Here is a 20,203-nt window from a genome sequence, read left to right as displayed (position 1 = left end):
ACTAGACAATTTATCAATGTACCAAATAACAAAAAAAAAAAAAATGAATTTCGCTTCAATTATTTGGAAGCTTGGAGCGAAATCCACATTTGTAACAAGATCTGCATAATAGGAGGATTACATAAATGAAGTTACTATGAAAGACGTTGAAGTTAAAAATGAATTGTTGAAAATACGGGATACCAGATTTAGCTTAGGGCAAAACTTAGAAGGCTAAGAGTAGCAAAGTGAAAAAATTTGGGGTGACTCAAGTGGCGAGCTTTTCCGAATAAGGTTTAGGGTTCAATTCCTAATTTAAGAATTTACTTGGGATTTAGGGGGGTTGGGGATGTTTGGCTTGTAATGAGCCTCTGGGTAGGGACCTTGTGCAAGGCAACTCAAAGGATTTCTTCTTACCAATTTTAAAAATAAAAAATAAAAAAGTAGCAAAGTGAATAATTTTCAATATTTATATAGCTATACATATTTATTATATACATATTAAAATAAAATTTCCTCATCATTTATTTCACCTTAATCCACCACAAAATGTGGATTGTAAATAACAAATAAAAGCCAATAGGTAAATCTAGAGATTGCTACATCTACCCACTACGTAGATTACCCATTAGAAATAAACAATTAAAAAAATAAATAATTTTGCCGAGTTAAACTCCACTTATTATTAATGTCTATCTATAGTGGATAGATTACCCAGTGGGTAATCAGTTTCTCCTGCCAAATCTAGAGAAAATCCATAAAAGGTGCATGGTTGCTCTTCATTTTCAACCACTAAAAGCAATAATAATTATAATAACTTTCCATTTTCCCCATCAACTCATAACTAAACACATGTACAAACTCCCCCCCAAAGAAAAAAAAAAAAAAAAAAAGCTTGAAATCAATCCATGTATCATTTGTAGTAAATAGCAGGTGAATTAGTATCCTTGTTCCACATCCCTCCTTCTTTCAAATACTCCACATACCTCGAAAAATCTGGGTTAGCTGTCATCTTCTTCTTCTTCCATTTTCCTTCAAACAAACTAAATAATGGGTGTACACTCTTTCCACCTTTTTTACCTTTTACTTGTTGTTGTTGTTGTTGTTGTTGTTGTTGTTGGTGTTTTGGCTTAGAATTATTATTCTTTGCTCCAGGAACACTTGTTTCGAATCCGGGTTTTTTCCAAGAGGATCCGAATAACATACTAGCAGGAACACTTGTAACTCTCTTCAACATCACATGATCTTGATCATGGATATTATCAACAGTAGTACTTTCGTCTAACAGCCTATCATACCCACCACCTCGATTGCTTCTTCTTGTGCTCAAAGCTCTAAACAAAGCCATTAATAATTAAGTTTTTGGTAAAGTGTTTGAAAGTTGAATGAAGATAATGAAGAGAAATGTAAGAGAAGAGATATATAAGATGATTTATAATATATGGGGTTTGATAAAGTTACTTTATGTGATATTTTATGTATACACTTTGGTCTTATATGGTATGCTAGCTATATTTATGTTTTAATACAATTCAGTTAGGGTCCTTTTGTTTTCATCGCCCACCTTTGACTTAGTGGGAATACTTGTTACACACTTACATACGTAATGTATTTAATCATAAAAGTTATAATTGTGTCAAAAAATTTACTAAATTTTGGATCTATTATACATTGATTATTTGGAAAAGACTTACAATTTTATTTGAGCTAGTAGATTATATTTTACGTCGTTAATCTTATTTTTGTTTGTATGTATGTAATTGTAATCCAATGTGATAAATTTGATAGAATCGAAAGATATGTCTGTGTAATCCAATAAGGAGGATGATAGATTGGTCTATTTACAAATTCAAAGAAAGTTTCACATTAAAACCAAATTGATAATAATAGGAGTAGCTTTTTTAACTTATAATGTAGCACACCTTCGATGTGGGACAATTCACATGTGCATAAGAAAGTAAACAAACATAGATTGAACAAAATTTTGAAGTTTCATACTTCCTCCGTTTCGAAATAGTTGCACCATTTGCATAATGTTTAGTTGTTTACTATTCGCATATTATTCTTTGATTATCTTTGGTGATTTATATTTTAGGAAAAACATAGTCATATGGAATGTTGTTAGATTCGTCTCAATGTATATTTTTTAAATATTAACTTTTTATAATTTTTACTCATTGATAATTGAAAATATTAACGTTCGAAATCATGCATCGACAAACATGAAAACATAATACGGTGCAGTACTAAGTTTAATCTAATAGATTACATCTAAAAAGCTAAAGAAAAGTATAGGGAAAATTCTCACTCGGAATATCAACAAGTGGCAAGCTAGCAACTATAATTCCAACTTATGATGTTCAAGTGACGAGGTGGGAAACCGCTTGCTTGGTATGGTCCATCTTTTGACTTATTGTAGTCTCATAACAACTACTGAGAAAGAAAAGAAATTATCCTACATGACTCAACATGAGTATATGACTGATAGCATGAGAAAATCATGCATAGCTAAATATCACGGCCCATTTGAAAGTTCGAAGTGTGTATGCGATTTAATTCTTTTAGCAATTTGTCAAAACACAAAAAAAAAGGTTTCAAAGAGGGAAAAAGAAGGGGAAGTGCAGGAAGCTAGTTGGAGTGGAGTTGTTGGAAGAAGATTGGTAGTCGGTAGATAGGATAATTAATAATGTATTTTGGATTAGACTTATTCATGATTGGAAAAAGAAATGCGCTTACTAAATCAGAGTTTACTTTTTTCTTTTTTTTCTAGAAATAATGGAGAGGTGCTTGCTATATTCGAGGTGTTGATGGGCCGAGTCGGGTTCGGTCTGGGTTGTGCTGTAAAAAGTTTGCCCATTGGTCGGGCCTGGCCAAAATTTTGTACCCAAATTCGCTATTTCGGGTCAAAAAGAGTGGGCTTCGTGGGACACAATTGGATCGGCAAAAAAAAAGTCATTTTTGACTTACCCAAAAGCCGTTAAGCAAAAACATCAGGTCGGGTGCGACTGCGGACCGGGATTATTTGATCAGCGATCTACTGTATTCTGAGTTGCTGTGTTTTGTAATATGAAAACTATGCTTTCTTTTTCAAATAAATGATTAAATCATATATGCTTTCTTTTTCCAATAAATGATCATTAATCTTTATTATACAAGCTAAGTCAAGGAGGAGTACTGGTGTCCCTCTATCAAGTTACTCAAAAGCCCTCGTGATTTTTTAAAACTTAAAGTATACCCTTTAATATTCACAACACACATTAAGTAACGTACGTAACAAAAATAAAACTATATATCCTTAACAAACATAAATTGATTCAAATATTTGTAATAAACTTGAATTAGCAATAAAAATGAAGAAATAAAAATGAAGAAATAAAAATTTAATCAACTCGAAAGAGAAATAAATAAAATAGAATTTAAACTTAGGGCCTGTTCTCCCCAGCTTATTTTCAGTTCAGTTCAGTTCAATTCAGTTCAGTTCAGTTCAATTCAGTTTAGTTCAGATCAGTTCAGTTCAGATCAGTTCAGTTCAGTTCAGACCAGTTCAGTTCAGTTCAGCTCTTGACAATACTTTTACTCTCACATATCACTATTCATTTCAGTTCAGTTCAGTTCAATTCAGTTCAGATCAGTTCAGTTCAGTTCAGTTCAATTCAGTTCAATTCAGTTCAGTTCAGTTCAATTCAGTTCAGCTGTTTTATGCCGAAGAGAACAGGCCCTTAAAGAATCAAAATATGCAGTGGTTTATGTCCATTTTTTAAATGATACTTTTTTCGTTCCATAATAAGTGAAACATACGGATTGAACACAAGATTTAATAAACATTACTTTCAAAAAGTCATGAAATACCCTTTTCGTTATCAAAAGGAGGAGAGAGAAAAGCAAACCACACAAGTTTGGCATGGGTATTCTTGTCATTTTGTCACTTTCTTTTTTCCATTTAAGGTATGTTTTACTTATTTTGAAATGTTCTAAAATAGTGAGTGTTTCACTTATTATGGGATGGAGGAAGTATATTATTATGGTGAATACTTTGTTTATCACATTGAAAAACAATTGTCAACTTACGCTATTATATATAAAAAGTTTTCGCCGGACATGTATTGCATGGACATAAAGTTAGTTATTCGAGAATATGAAAGTCCGACCAGAAAAAATATTGTCACATGCATCGCGTGCATAAAAAGCTAGTAAATTATTTCGGCAACAAAAAAATTGTTTCAGAATATAAGACATTTTATATGTAGCATATTTATATGGATCTGTTCCACACTAAATCAGTGTGGATCCAATGAGGGTACATATTATTTATGAAAAAAAAGATCACTATGTCAGAAAGAAAAATACAAAAGAGGCGGAGTATGTATGGATTGTAGAGGGTGACTATGTGAGAAAAAAAGTTGAAAATTTCATTATGATTAACTAATCAATAGTGTTATGAGTCACAAAACACTGAAATTCACTATTCATAAGGAGGGGCAATCTCAGCCCTCCATCTTTCCTCCTATCTGAATGGTAGCTAGATTTAATTAGCATGTTGCATGCTAGATCTAATTAGTATGTCAAAGCATGTAAATCACTGTTCATAAGGCTTGGGCAATTTCAGCCCTCCATCTCCTCCCTCCATTTGAGCAGCACAATGTTTTCTTCTCCCTCCTCTTACTCGCCTCTCTTGCGGGTTGCGGCTAGGCATGTATCATTTATAGAGGATGAGTAAGAAAACCTTGCTCCCCAAGCACCTACATGCATGGCTAAATAATACAAGAGAGATAAAAGGAAAATTTTCCCTTAAACAAGTCTAGAATCTAGCCTAAATATAAGAAATAACTAGATTTAGGAAAGACATGCAAAACTTTTCATAAATCTTAAAAAATCACACAACACATAATAAGGAGAACTCTCCTTGCTTGCCACCCACGCTTAGACTAGCTAATTTAGGAAAAATCTGCTTTACTTGTCTTATATATACAATCATGCCAACTAAGACTCTTACAGACCGACTTAATATAATATTTTCGGACCTTTTAACACGCCATTATTAAACTAAACAACTCAAGTACTTTAACTAAGACATATATTTAGTTACATGTAAAACCTTCACTTTAAGAGTAAAGTAAAACCATGCAACGGTCTTAATAAAGCATATAAATAACATTGACTTGCATCACCTACACAAACATTATGATACAAAACTCCACTCCATTGACTAGCAATGCAGCAGCCCAGCAGGTTGGCTTAACTCGCTGATAACACAAATTACTAAGGTGAATTCAGTTCATAAAATAGAAGGAAAGATGCATATTTGGAGTATGGAGGATAATTAAGATTTAGATAATAGAGAAAAGGGTTTTGAATAAGTTATAATAATATCTTCCTTGATTGTGGTTTCTGGTAAAGTATAGCCATCTGCATCCTTGTACATGGCGTCCAGAACACGTCCATAGTTAAGGATCCGATCATAGACAGGCTTGGAGAAGTGATTATTATTGTCGTCAGGGAGATTGTTTTTCATTAGCCCCTCTTGAGCTAGATCCTTCCATGCATCTTCCATCTTTTTCTTGAATATTTGTATCACTTCTTCTAAACTCTTATTGTAATCCTTCATGTAACATTCCACACTTGTGGCAAGGCGGCATCCTCTAGTTAGCTCCGCCTGTTTTACATGTTCTTTATTATTGTTGTTGTTATCGTTATCAAAAAATAATCATCATCTATATATATATATATATATATATATAATATATAATATATATATATATTATATATATAATATATATATAGGAACAAGATCTTGTGAAAACAACACTTAATATGAAAACTGAAAATAAGATATCAGGCGGTTGATTTTTGATCATGCGGTCAATATTCTCAATTCTCCATCTATCTCCCATTTCTGTGATTTTTCCCCTGTGTTACCGCCACTTATTACTCTCATCATAAAACTCCATCTCTGTCTCTTCTCTCTCCTCTAACAATCCAATCCCACATTTAACCCTTTCCTTATTTTCTCTCTCCTCTTCAACAATGGCAGAAACACCGAAGCGCCACCATCGTCGACACCTCCATCTTCGACCAAAGATCTAATCACAGTCTACGCTCCATCTTATAAGAGGCTTTTAGCTCGCAGCCTTGCAGTCATAAGGATTCTGCTGTTGTTGCTTATTCTACATCAAAACAATTAGGATAATATATGTTGATTTATATTTAATTTCGAAGTCGGGCATAGATAATTTACATTAAGAAGAGAAGATAAGAGGTTGTTGATGACGTGATGGGAAAATTTGAGTTTCATCGCCATAGCTGTTGAAACACAAAGTTTGGGAATGAAAAAGCTAAGGAAGAAGAAGGTGGCAGTATTTGGAAAAAAAATATCAAAAGCTAAAGTTACTCTAATACTAGTTAAAGTTACTCTTATTACACTTAAAGTTACCCAAAAAAAATCAAAGCTACTCTTAAAAAAATATATAGTTACCCTTAACATAATCAAGTTACCCATTAAAGTAGTAAAAGTTGCTCTTATAATAGATAAAGTTGTCCTTGAGAGTATAAAACTACCCTTAATATAATAAAGTTACCCCAAAACTAATAAAAGTTACCTTAAAATATATAAAGTTACCCTAAAAGTGGTAAAAGTTACCCCGTTTTCAGTTTTCAGACTAAGAGTTGTTTTCAGCGGATCCTACCCCTATATATATATATATATATATATATATATATATATATATATATATATCGAAAACTCAAGACAAATAAATGTGATGGCCACACGTATTCTCCTCCCCCCACAACTAAACGAGACATTAAGCAATATAAATATTTGTTTTAAGACTCAAATCGATGACCTCTCATTTGATATGTTAATGCACTAACCAACTACGCTATAATACTCATGTTGGTATTTGTAAGCGAAAAAATTATTTAATTTAAAGACAAGATATTCTATTTTTGAAAACTTCAAATGCACATTAGTAAATAATGCAGGACGTATTGTCCGTGACAAGAACTAGTTATATATTATAACGCCTATGTATATAAGCGGAGATAGTAACATTTAATACATTGAATAACAGAGTATAGATTTTGAACTCAATACCTTTGTTACTCTCTCTATATACTAAATGATTTTCACTTTTTATGAGATCAATTGTTTTTTAGCTTAGGTCTCATATTTATACACAAGTTTCGGAAAAGGAAGAGTTATTATATTAGTATTTCAAATTTACAGGCTAAGTAGTAGAAGTATTTTATTGATAAATGAGAAGAATAAATGAAAATAGTCCTTATTGGATCTTTAATAATTTGAGCAATATATAATATCTCAACCAGAAAAATTAAAAATAAGGTCAAATAGTGTGGGACGAAAAGTGTACATAGTGTACTATGCCTAGGTTGCTCATAAACGGATATGGGTACGGGTGCCGATTCGGGTATATGGACAGAAAACAACAAGATTTTGAAATTTTAGGAAACGATACGCGTACCCATACATGATACGTATCATATCGGGTACGGGTGCAGGTACGAGTACGTGACCTAGAAGAAGTACCCATGCTACATAGTACTATGCACCTATTTATTTTATGTTTCACTATACATGATGAACAAGTTTTTTTTGAATCATATGATCCACGAAGGTAGTCACACATACTTGATTATACATGATGAACAAGTAAGGGAGGGAGGATTCAAACATGTAATCTATCGTTCACAGCACCTCAATCTTAACTACTAGGCCAAAACATCTTTGATTATACATGATGAACAAGTAATATAGTTGATGCGCGGATCACTGTGCATTGTATGAAAGTAATTACTCCTACTAAATTTGTACGTACCTCACGAGTAACAATGTCATCCATGAGTCGGACTATATACTCGCAAGCTTCAACAGCCTTAGGAGCTTGCATTAACTGTGCATATGGTTTTTCTTCTGAAATCTCATCCATTCCCAGCAAAGAGCCAGTCACACATACTTGAACACCAGATGTGACTCTCCCGTTAACCATGTATTCCTCATACGTCGGTACATATCTTGTTTTGACCCACGTTACTTCGATTAGATAGTTTCTTACCAATTTCAGCACCTGAATTATGGTAAAACATATGTTTGGAATCTATTCAAATACCAATTTTTTAAAAGAATAAGAAACAGAAATCTAATACTAGTAGTGTAAGATACAGAAATCTACCCAAACTAAATTTTTCAAGATATTGTGCCTATTTTCGTTTTTATTAATTTTTGTTGACTAAAATCCTTAATTTCTACACAAATTCTCTAAATTACCTTACTTTTCTTTTAAAATTTAGGCCCCTATTTATTGTTTTACACTGTTTCAAGGAGCATGTATGTTTTTTGAATTTCTTTTTAAAGGAAAAAGAAAATAAAAACTAGTTCCAAGACACAAAAGTAACAAAAAAACATTAAATTTTTGTATTTTTTTTTTTTTAAATTCTACTACTCCTTCCATTATCCTTAATTCTCGCGAAAAAAATAAGAAGTAAGCACTATATCATAAGAAGGAAGGAGTTTTATATAATAAACAGTGATCATATATATACTGATATTAATCTAATACTCCCTCCGTCCTCTATTAGTTTACCCCTTTCTTTTGCACATAGTTTTAGGAGAAATATTATTATATTGTGGGTTGTAGGAAGAAAGAGAAACTATTATTTTATATTAAAAAAGTTGAATGTATGTGTGATGAAAAGTTTGTGGTCCCATTCCAAAAACGGCAAAAAAAAAGAAAAGGGTAAACTAATAAAGAACACCCTTAAAAAGAATACGGGTAAACTAATAGAGGACGGAGGGAGTACATTTCATATACTGAATTACTGATACACAAGATCATGCTCTAGAGTTTACAATTAAAGCATTTTAAAAATGGAGAGTCTTAGTATGAAATAAGGCCTTACTTGTTCCTTAGCAAAATGACCAGCATGTGGTCTTCCTCTCCTTGTCATTTCCTCCGAAAACTCGTTGCAAGTGTTAATGACAAACTCGTACGCGATTTTCATATATTCTTCAGGAAACTGCTTCACTAAACTCAAATCCCACCTGTGTATAAATTGCACTTCTTCTATTGAGACTGTACAAAGTACAATCTAGTATTGACATAAGAAATTGGTAAATTCATTACCTATGAAATGCGTCCGTAAGTTGCAGGAGTTCATCATATAGTCCATACGCGTCATACGTATCATCTAATACGAGTAGAACCAGGAAAAACTTCGAGTACAGTATTCTAGTAAATGAGTAACGAGGCTCATAGTACGTAGCCACGGTCCAGAAGTGTGACTCCACGCTTCTTTGCCTTACATACGGAAGTTTCTTTTTGAAATCAAAACTTTTCCACCACCTGTTCAATAAGTTTGAAGAGATTTTCTTAGAAAGATACAAGAGGATCGGACCTAATCGAACTTGAATCAAATTAAACCTCTAACCCGACCTCTAGGCAACGCCAACCCAAATAATTTGGAGGCCCTGTGCTAATACTAAAAAATAAGCCTGTATGAAAAAATAAAATTAAAAAAAAAACTACGAAAATATGCAAGTGAAATAAATAACAAACATGCATCAAATTAGGTTTTTCTCTTTAAAATCTTTTGATACAATTACAAGAAGAGTTGAATTCAACAAACTTGCAGACATTTTGACCATTTGAAGACCCTCTTGAAAGTAAGGTCCTGTTCCATGTCCCACTTTAGACATGCTAAAACCTGGGCCTGCCTGTCAGAGTGAAGGTAAGATCTTTACCAAATGAGTCGACTTTATTTTGTTGGTAATAAAAAATGATACTTACAATTATGTTGCATGCAAAAACACAAAAATAATGGGGGTGCAGTTGTATCTCTTTTACCTTGCTTAGATTTGCTGCTGCTATTTAATTATAAAGCGATCTCAAAATCTACTTAATTGAAAATTTCTTCTAGGAATTTCTCTTATACTCCAGCTGCGTTTTATTAATTATATTGTAAAAAAAAATCTCGTGAAATCTTGTTATATATTGTCTCAACATATAAATATGTTACTAGAAATACTGATAATAAAAGCATTGTAAGTATATACCTAAAGAAGTAGATCATGTTATAACGAATTATATGTTTAAATGAAGGGTAAAAGGGTTTAGATACATGAACTGACTTTTGGATTATGCTCAATTCTTGGCAATGCAACAGCTGCAACCTATTGAATTCGATCTTTGCAAGTTGTAGAAGCTTTTCATTCCGAGACTCATCTTCCTCATAATAGGAAATGAAACGCCGTATCTGCACCCTTTGAATCCCACGATGCAATGGCTGCTTCAATGCGCAGCGTGCTTGCTCAGAGAATTTAGCAATGGAATTGAGGAAATTGGTGGTGAAAACAAGGGCTTCATCTAGGATATCTTCACCATGTACCCTTAAATGGGTAGCTTCATACAAGCTCAACATTCCCTTTGCATCAGTCCTTAGTGTGTCTTTAAACTTGCCTTTTCCATTGGTGAAGTTGTTGAATACATCTGTATCTTGGCAAAACTTGGTTTAGAGACATATACACTTTTAATTATAAGGTAAGATCTGTAATACAGTTTTAGATAGCTAACTAGTTTTTAGTCCCGGGCGATGTCCCAGGTTATTAACATTTTCTTGTTAAAAAATATCATCTAATGCTGCAGAGCTTATTGGTTAGAACTTTATTATATTAGTATAGATATACATTCTTGTATTTATATATATAAAAGAACTTTAGTTTACAATGTGTTAAATTCTTAGGACGTATTCGGCAACAGCTTTTGCACTAGCTTTTAGTGTTTTGACTAAGTCAAGACACTAATTAAGTGTTTGGCATAGTAGAGGTTGGAGTAGCTGTTGGAGTTTCAAATAACTTTTGGATAGCTTTTCCCAAGAGTTATATTTTAGAGCGTTCAGTTTCTGTAAGTAGCGTTCTACTTTTTTTAAAATTTTTTAAAGGAAAAAAAATCCCACTTTTTAAGTATAAAAATTTGGGATTAACATAATATCATATATTCAGGATAAAAATTTGGGATTAGCAGAAGAAAAAAAATCCCACATTTTAAGGATAAAAAATCCTACTTTCTCAATTTTATCAAAGATAATTTTTTTATCAACTAACTCTCTTGTTTTCGTTCTGCTTATATATTTCAATATTGATTAGTATACTAATATGGCTACTAGATACGTAGATGGCTTGGTGCATTATATTCTCATTAAGATTTTATATTCTTCATGGTTATGTTAGATACGTAGATGGCTTCATCTAATAACAAAGAAGGGACGAAAGAGGTATTTAAGTGGATTGATGAGGGCACTTCATTATAGTATGAACCATATAGTAATTGATCATATAATTATAACTAATATTATAATTAAAATATATATTAATTTTATCATATATAAGCATAACAACTACTTTTACTGAACACTTATATTGTAAACAACTACTTTCGCAGCTAAGAGCTAACAGCTAACAGCTACTAGCCGACAGCTAACAACTACTAGCCGACAACTAACAGCTACTCCAACAGCCAACAACTACCCAACAACTACTTTTGCCGAACATACCCTTATTCTTTTTGTGAAAAGCCAATAAATTTATTTTATATAGTGGATATGAAGGTAATTGTACATTAGTTCTATAATCACTAATTTTCAAAAAGTAATTATTCAAATAAAGGTATATGTTCTTCACCTTGAGAAAAAAGATTCAAAGCTGCTCAAGTTCAATCATGTTTAAAGTTTGTAAGCATAAGGTAAATCAAGACTAATTAATCAGGTTGAATCAAGTCCTAGAAGTTCAGTTGAGATGAAAAAGGAACTCTAAAATGTATTGATTCACTAAATAAAGTTAGTTTTTATGCAAACATTCTCTTCATGTACATATAGATCTCCTTTTAATAATAAAAAAGTCTCTTTTTAGAGTTTCACGGCAATCATCTATTTTAGTATAAGGAAAATGTTATATGCTTCCATTGTAAATTGAATTTTGTTAGTTAGTACAATTGCATTGGGAAATGAGAGGTCGGATTCCCATAAGAATAATATTTATGAGAACATGAAAACACTTGGGAGTAATCCTTTATAACCCACATGTAACCTAATTAGGCTAAATAATAACCATTCTATCCCGTGAGCCAATCTTCCAAAATGTCAGATTACCATGCAATATCTTTAGAAATGATTTCATTTTACTAAAATGGATTACTACTTCAATATAATGTTCTACAAACGGTAATGTGTAATCCTTTTTAACCAAATACTTATCCATTTTATATAAGAGGAATCCCTTCCTCCAAAGTATTGCAGTCGGAAGGATATAACCTTGTGAATTACAAGATAAATCAAACCAACTATACTATATATATCATATGTGATAGAATTTCGGGGCGTACGTGACAAGTGTTCGATTCTTACTTCTTGTAAAGCGGGATCTCCAAATTTCATCTTACCATAAAAAAAAAGGTAAATTCCTAACCAACTATACTATACATCCAACCAACTATACTATATATCATATATAGAGATGGAAATATCCAGCGGATGATCTGATCACCCACTTCACCCGCACTATTAAACGGATGGAAAACCCGGTTTAAACGGATGAGAGGCGGGTGACGGGTTAACGGGTGACGGATTCGGGTGATAATTTTTCATCCATCACCCGGTTACCACCCGACCCATCATCCGTTTAATATAATATATATATATTATATATATATATAATAATATATATATATATAATATATATATAATATATATTATATATATATAAAACTTATTTTCTTATGCAAATTGTTGTGGGTTTTATGTTGTTGGGCTGCTGGATTTTTTTATCCCGTCACCCGATAATCACCCGATCCATCTGTTTCACCCGCGGGTGATGGATGGATGGATTCGGGTGAACATTTATGCGGGTGATGGATGGATCGGGTGAAGCGGGTGGATGCGGGTGATGGATGCGGGTGACGATCCACCCGCCCCGAACCCGATTCATTTCCATCTCTAATCATATATGATATAATTTCGGGACGCAAGTGACAAGTGTTCGATTCTTACCCCTTGCAAAGTGGGATCCATAAATTTCATCTTACCATAAAAAAGAATTGGGGAGCACACGAAATTTGTAATGGACCCAAAAATTGATATTACATGACATTTCACAAATAGAATGACAATATAAACTGTACAACATTATTTTTGGTATGACACTTATTGTTCCCCACCTGTACAAGAACAACTCTCATATTTTTTTGTGTGAGCTCATGTCTCACATATTTTTCTCACTCTTTTATATATGGTGAGCTCATATTCCACCCTTGGTAGACCACTTTTTGTTTTCCTACATCCAAATCTAATTGCTCTATGCACCATATTTATAGTTGTCATTAGGGGCGAGCAGAAATTCCTGGTACCCAGACCCGGTATGGACCCGTCGGGTCCAGATCTGAGTCCAAAAAATGGACCCGGTTGCATCCAGTTCCAATTCAGGGTAGAATTTTGTCGGATTCGGTACCTGGTGGGTACTCGGTTTGACAGGTTTCGACTCCAGGTACCCGGTTGGAGCGGATCTAGGTCCGGGTACCCGGTAACTATAATTGATTTTTTTCATATACTCATATAGAATTGGTAATAGGATAGTAGGTGCTAAGTAAAGAGTTAGTACTTAGTAGGATTTTAGGCCCATTAATTTTTTTTAAAATTTTATAGCTCAATTGGCCCATCTTAGTATGTTGTTAAACTTACAACTCGGTACCCAGTTCTGGACCTGGTACCCACTAGTTCCGAGTCTGGGTCCAAAAATTTAGGACCCAGTTGGACCAGTTCTAATTCCAATTCCAGATTTTTAATACCCACTGGGTCCGAGTCTGGGTCCGGGTCTATGAAATTGTACCGGGTACCCGGTTGTGCTCACCCTAGTTGTCATAATAGGTTGATGCTTTCCTTAATATTTTCTTAGCATTTGCTATAACCTTCTCATTTTTTTTGTTTCAACATCTTCCTTATCATCCAAAATTTTAATTCTTTCAATATTTAGAATTTTCTAAAATTATCTCCAATAATATAAAACCTGCAAATTGGTGGTATAATTAATAATAGAGGGAAAAAGGGTAGATAATTGCAAATTTGCAACCAGTTTTCACACTATATTGATCTCCTAATTTACAATGTTGTAAATTTATTTTGATTAGTCGTCGATCAAAAATTTGAAATCAACGATTATAACTTAAATCTCTAACATTTTTGTTGAGCAAGCGATAATAATAATAACTAATACGCCATAAATCAAGAAAAAAAAATTATATATCTTACCAATGGGCATTTTGTATCCATATTGTCTGAATATGCGAAATTGTGACGCAGTCTCACATAGATCATAGTCCATTTTGAAATTATCTTGGGCAAATTCTTTGAAAATCCGATCCAGCAAGTTATTAATTTCATTCTCATAGTAGTAGGAGAACCCTAGACGTTGCACTGCATCAATCAAACTCATCTTCTTTGCCAAATCGGTAGAATCATCCAGTAGCATCAACAACACTTCCTTTTTTAAAGATTCAGTATCTTTTGCATACATTTCCATCTTCTACATAATATAATTCAACAGTCATTATTAAAATCCTACTAGTAATAATTGTACCCATTTTGTAAACGAGACAAGGCAAGTAATACCGAGTTCATAAATTTTCTCAATTTAAAAACCAACTAATATAGTATCCTCCACCAGGGATCCCTGGAAAAAGAAAAGATTTAGATTAAAGATGTATAGGACCCCGACCTAAACTACCATTTTCCACCTTATAATCAAAACTAGTATTTGAGTCCGGGTGTTGTGCCAGATTGGTATTGTGTTTTCGAACTTGATATGCATTTTTTTCATTCCCAACAAAATATATTAAGGAAAACTCAACATTTAAAAGATACAAATATAATAATGTGGACACTTAAAGCATGATTAAATGTTGGTTGAGATGATAATTGTGTCATGTTACAATAGCAAGAGGTCACGGGTTCAAATCTTGTTGCAAGTTAATTTAACTTTTGTTAATTGACATAGCTTAAACTATTCACTGTATTCAAAAAGTGGTATGTTCTCTTCTTAATATTGAGCTTGAACTTGAACTCCCCGTCTGTTATTCCTGAGGTCTAGGGATCAAACCTCATAGGACTCATTTGAGTAATTTCCCATATCCCCCCCTCATGTGAGTCCCCTTCATCTTACCAAAAAAAACATCTAATTTTAAATTAAAATTAGATGGTCTCTTATAAGACCGACTCTTTTTGCACATAGGCCACAATTTTTTTGTTTCCATCTCTTTGCTTTCTTTAATTCCAAAATCTCCGTCAACATGTTACATTCTTACTTATTTTAGAATAGATTATGTATGGTAGTATTTAATGGTAAAGAACTAAAGCTCATATAATGCACAAAAGTTTACATATTATAGATTCGTACATGAGACGAGGTTACAATATACTTCTTCCGTGTTTTTTATATTACAATAATTATTATTTTGGGTAGTTTCACATCTATTGCAACAATTCTAATTTTGGTATTAAAAACAACTTTAATTGACAATATTGCCCTTACTTTATCTTATTAAAAGCATCATTAAATACTCACTTTACCTTATAAAATTGCTTTTATTTTCTAAGGATGATTTCTCTCATAATACTCTAGTTAATTAAAGAGTTACTTTTATAATAAACTACTCAGTTGTTCCAAATCCTTAAAAATTGTGTCCAAACACATTGTTCTAATATAAAAAGAACGGAGGTAGTATTAGTTCAGCTAAATTTTAATCGAATTGTGTCACCTTTAGTTTTTACTACTTATAACCTCGAATTTTGGTTATTTTTTGGGACATTTTTGGACTTCTCCGGGCCTGGTCATATTTTCTCCCAAAACATTCCTAGGAAATTCGACGTGACTTGTGACGTTGCACTGGTGTTTGACACCATTTGTGTTGCCTCGAAAAGCCTCTGAACACCCCATTTGTTCATTTCTCATGAAACACAAAATTACCTCGCAATGAACGTAAAGGCATCCATATATTCGTTCCAAGCCACATGACTCCTTTCTAATGACCTCCCATATCCCTAGGAGGCATCCCGTGGTGTTCTGATCTCGGACCCCGAGAAAGTCCGAGAGCGTGTATTATAACCTTCAATTTTGGCTGTTTTTGTGACATTTTTGGACTTCTCCGGGCCTGGTCATATTTTTCTCCCAAAACATTCCTAGGAGTGTCGATGTGACTTGTAACGTTGCGCGTGTGCTTGACACCATTTCCATTGCCTCGAAAAGCTTATAAACACCCCATTTGTTCATTTCTCGTGAAACCCAAAATCGCCTCGAAATGAACATAAAGGCATCCACATATTCATTACAAGCCACATAACTCCTTTCCAATGACTCCCATGTCCCTAGGAGACATCCCGTGACGTTTGAAACTCGAGCCTCGAAAGAGTCTGAAGCGTGTATTATAACCTTCAATTTTGGCTGTTTTGGACTTCTCTGAGCCTAGTTATAATTTCTCCTGAAAAATTCATAGGTGTGCCAATGTGACTTGTAACGTTGCACGCGTGCTTGGCACCATTTTGCATTGCCTCAAAAAGCCTCTGAACATCTTATTTGTTCATTTCTCGTGAAATTCAAAATTATCTTGAAATAAATGTAAAATCATCCACATATACGCTCTAAGCCACATACTCCTGATGACCTCCCATGTCCTTAAGAGGCATCCTTTGACGTTCGGAGTTTGGGCCATGGGAAAGTTTGAAAGCGTGTATTATAACCTTCAATTTTGGCAATTTTTGGAACATTAAGGACTTCTCCGAGTCTAATCATATATTCTCCCGAAATGTTCCTAGGAAAGCCGACATGACTTGTAACATTGCGTGAGTACTTGGCACCATTTGTATTGCCTCGAAAAACCTATTGTTCATTTCTCGGGAAACCTAATATTGCCTCAAAATGAACTTAAAAGCATCCATGTATTCATTCCAAGCCATTTAATTGCCTCCTTTTCAATGGCCTCCTATATATGTATCTAGGAGGCATCCCGTGGGCTTTGGAGCTCGGATCCCAAGCAATTTCGGCTGTTTTTGGGACATTTTTGGACTTCTCCGGCCATAACCATATTTTCTCCTGAAATGTTCATAGGAAAGCCGACGTGACTTATAACGTTGCGCGGGTGCTGGGCACAATTTGTGTTTGCCTCAAAAAGCCTCTAAACACACCATTTGTTCATTTCTCGTGAAACCTAAAACTGTCTCGAAATGTACGTAAATGCATCCACATATTCGTTCCAAGCCACATGATTCCTTTCCAATGACCTCCCATGTCCCTATGAGGCATCTCGTGGCGTCCGGAGCTCTGGCCCTCAAAAAGTCCTAAAGTTGTATTAACCTTCAATTTTGGCTATTTTTGGGACATTTTTGGACTTCTCCGGGACTGGTCATATTTTTTTTTCCTAAACACTCCTAGGAGTGCCGACGTGACTTGTAACGTTGCGTAGATGCTTGGCACCGTTTGCATTGCCTCAAAAAGCCTCTGAACACCTCGTTTGATCATTTCTCGTGAAATCCAAAATTGCCTCGAATTGAACGTAAAGACATCCACGTATTCGTTCCAAGCCACACGACTACTTTCCGACGACCTCCCATGTTCTTAGGAGGCATCATGTAGTGTTCGGAGCTCGGGCTCCGGGAATGTTTGAAAGCGTATATTATAACCTTCAATTTTGGTTATTTTTGGGACATTTTAGGACTTCTACGAGCCTGGTCATATTTTCTGCCAAAACATTTCTAGGAAAGTCGACGTGACTTGTGACGTTGCACAGGTGCTTGACACCATTTGTGTTGCCTCGAAAAGCCTTTGAACACCCCATTTGTTCATTTCTCATGAAACCCAAAATTACCTCTGAATGAACGTAAAGGCATCTATTTATTCGTTCCAAGCCACATGACTCCTTTCCAATGACCTTCCATATCCCCAGGAGGCATCTCGTGGTGTTCGGAGCTCGGACCCCGAGAAAGTCCGAAAGCGTGTATTATAACCTTCCATTTTAGCTGTTTTTGCGACATTTATGGACTTCTCCGGGCCTGGTCTTATTTTTCTCCCGAAACATTCCTAGGAGTCCCGTTATCACTTGAAACTTTTCCCGGATGCTTGGCATCATTTGCGTTGCCTCAAAAAGCCTCTCACACCCCATTGTTTCATTTCTCGTGAAACCCAAAATTGCCTCGAAATGAATGTAAATGCATACACATATTCGTTCCAAGCCATATGAATTCTTTGCAATGACCTCCCATCCCCCTGAGAGGCATCCCGTGGCGTTCGGAGCTCGGACACTGGGAAAGTTCAAAAGCGTGTATTATAACCTTCAATTTGGTTTTTTTTTGGGACATTTTCGGATTTCTCCGGGCCTGGCCATATTTTTCTCCCAGAACGTTCCTAGGAAAGCCGACGTGACTTGTAACGTTGCGCGACTTGACACAATTTTTCATGAAAATCAGATCAATAAGTGATTAATCGGTCCGATTTTGAACCAGGTCACTTGACTATTATCAACTGCTCCTAGCTAAACCGATCTGGTCAATTTCCGGATCAGTTACCCCAATTTGACCGGATCAATTGAGCTTTTTTCACTAGTGTTTTAAGGAGATGGGAGAGATAAAGAGATGAAAAAGGGGACCTATGTGTTAAGGAGAGAGATAGAGAGAAGACATAATCAAATTAGTAATGTTGTAATTAATATTTCTTTTCACTAATGTGTTAATGAGGACTAAAAAGGTCTAATGAGTTCAAATTTTTTCTGATAAGCAAATCTAAGTTGAAAAGAACGGACTCAAACTATAGTATTACATTAAATTACAACAAAAAAAATTTCGCCCTTTCAAATTAAAGTACCTGTATTCTAGCTAAAAGATATTTGTTTCAATATATTAGACATCATACAATAATATTAATAGTAAAATAAAATGCAACTTTAAATTATCAAGCTAAGATTATAGGTTTTTTAATACTCTATCCATTTCAAATTATAAGACATGTAATTCACTTTTACACATATTAAGAATTTAGTTAGATTTGCAAGATAATAAGAATTGACATTAAATATTGTATTGAAATGACAAATAACCTATAATCTTATCTTGATAGTATGATGTTGCATTTAATTTACATTGGTATTATTGTAGAACGTCTTATATTTTAAAATATTTTTTTAAACTAAAACTAGTTATTAGGCCTGGGCTATATCGCGCGGGTAAGGAAAAATTTCATTTATTAATATTGTACTCTAAAATGAAAATATTAAATATCACTTGGTCTAGTGGTTAAGACTTAAATATATGAAATTGAGGTCACAAGATCAAAGCATATACTATGCAAAGAAAATTTTATTTTATTAATATTGTATATTAAAATGATAACACTAATTAAGTAACACTTTGTTCTAGTGGTTAAGACTTTATTATATGTACTTGAGATCACGTGATCAAAGCCTATATTATGCAATTTATAAATTTTTTTATTGTACATGAATTACAGGAAGTAAAATCCTCCTAAAAAGAGTGCCACGTGGTACTGTTTTTTTGGATAGGAACACCTTATAATATATTTATATAAATAGATATTGATGCCTTATAATTTAAAATAGAAAGAATATTATCTAAATAATATTTAATATCAATTTTTATTACCTACATACATCTAACGAAAACTAACTAAATTTTATGTGAAATGCAAGTATTAAACAAAACAAGATAACATCTAAAAAAAGTATTAAACAAGAAAATGCAACTTTTACCAGTTCATCCTCGATTGTAAAGTTATCGAAGCGGTTCTGCCATATGTCCGGAGGAAAATGAGCAAGAGGTCTAACCACTGCATTAACTTGAAGACGTTGTGCTGCTACTGTTGCCATGTAAAATTAGCCTGGAGATTTGTGCTCCCTTCCAAATTTCAGAGGAAGTACTTATAAAAGATGGCTGGCTGACGATTTCGCGAATGTAATGCAAAAATCTAGCTTCTATTTATAGACTTACAGGTTTTTATATTATATGATATATCTGTACATGGAAAAAATAATACCTACATTAAGTTCTCAATATGTGGTAGAACTTAGAAGTTGTGTTGTCTCAAGTGATGAGCTTTCTTAGCTTCCCTAACAAGGCTTATAGTTCAATTCCTATCCCAAGCATTTGCTCGAAATTTAAGGGG

The 20,203-nt window shown here is 33.9% G+C and overlaps 2 protein-coding genes across 2 annotated transcripts; both read right to left on the bottom strand.

The window, feature by feature from the left end:
- Positions 1 to 423: 423 nt before the first annotated feature.
- On the bottom strand, positions 424 to 1,450 carry LOC104895058 (hypothetical protein). The gene has a single exon (XM_010681462.4). It carries the CDS (start codon positions 1,325 to 1,327, stop codon positions 893 to 895), a length of 435 nt encoding a protein of 144 aa, XP_010679764.2. The 5' UTR covers positions 1,328 to 1,450; the 3' UTR covers positions 424 to 892.
- A 3,462-nt stretch (positions 1,451 to 4,912) lies between these two features.
- LOC104890376 (viridiflorene synthase) lies at positions 4,913 to 20,000 on the bottom strand. Its single transcript, XM_048637806.2, has 7 exons — positions 19,791 to 20,000; positions 14,290 to 14,563; positions 10,124 to 10,481; positions 9,120 to 9,338; positions 8,896 to 9,037; positions 7,815 to 8,063; positions 4,913 to 5,632 (listed from the first exon to the last, which is right to left on the bottom strand). The coding sequence occupies exons 1-7, from the start codon at positions 19,905 to 19,907 to the stop codon at positions 5,300 to 5,302; spliced, it is 1,692 nt and encodes a 563-aa protein (XP_048493763.1). The 5' UTR covers positions 19,908 to 20,000; the 3' UTR covers positions 4,913 to 5,299.
- Positions 20,001 to 20,203: the final 203 nt, after the last annotated feature.

The sequence above is a fragment of the Beta vulgaris genome, chromosome 6, assembly GCF_026745355.1.
Source record: "Beta vulgaris subsp. vulgaris cultivar EL10 chromosome 6, EL10.2, whole genome shotgun sequence".
NCBI classification, from domain to species: Eukaryota; Viridiplantae; Streptophyta; class Magnoliopsida; order Caryophyllales; family Amaranthaceae; genus Beta; species Beta vulgaris.
Note: the sequence above shows the minus strand (reverse complement) of the source record. Positions and strands in the feature narration are given on the sequence as shown.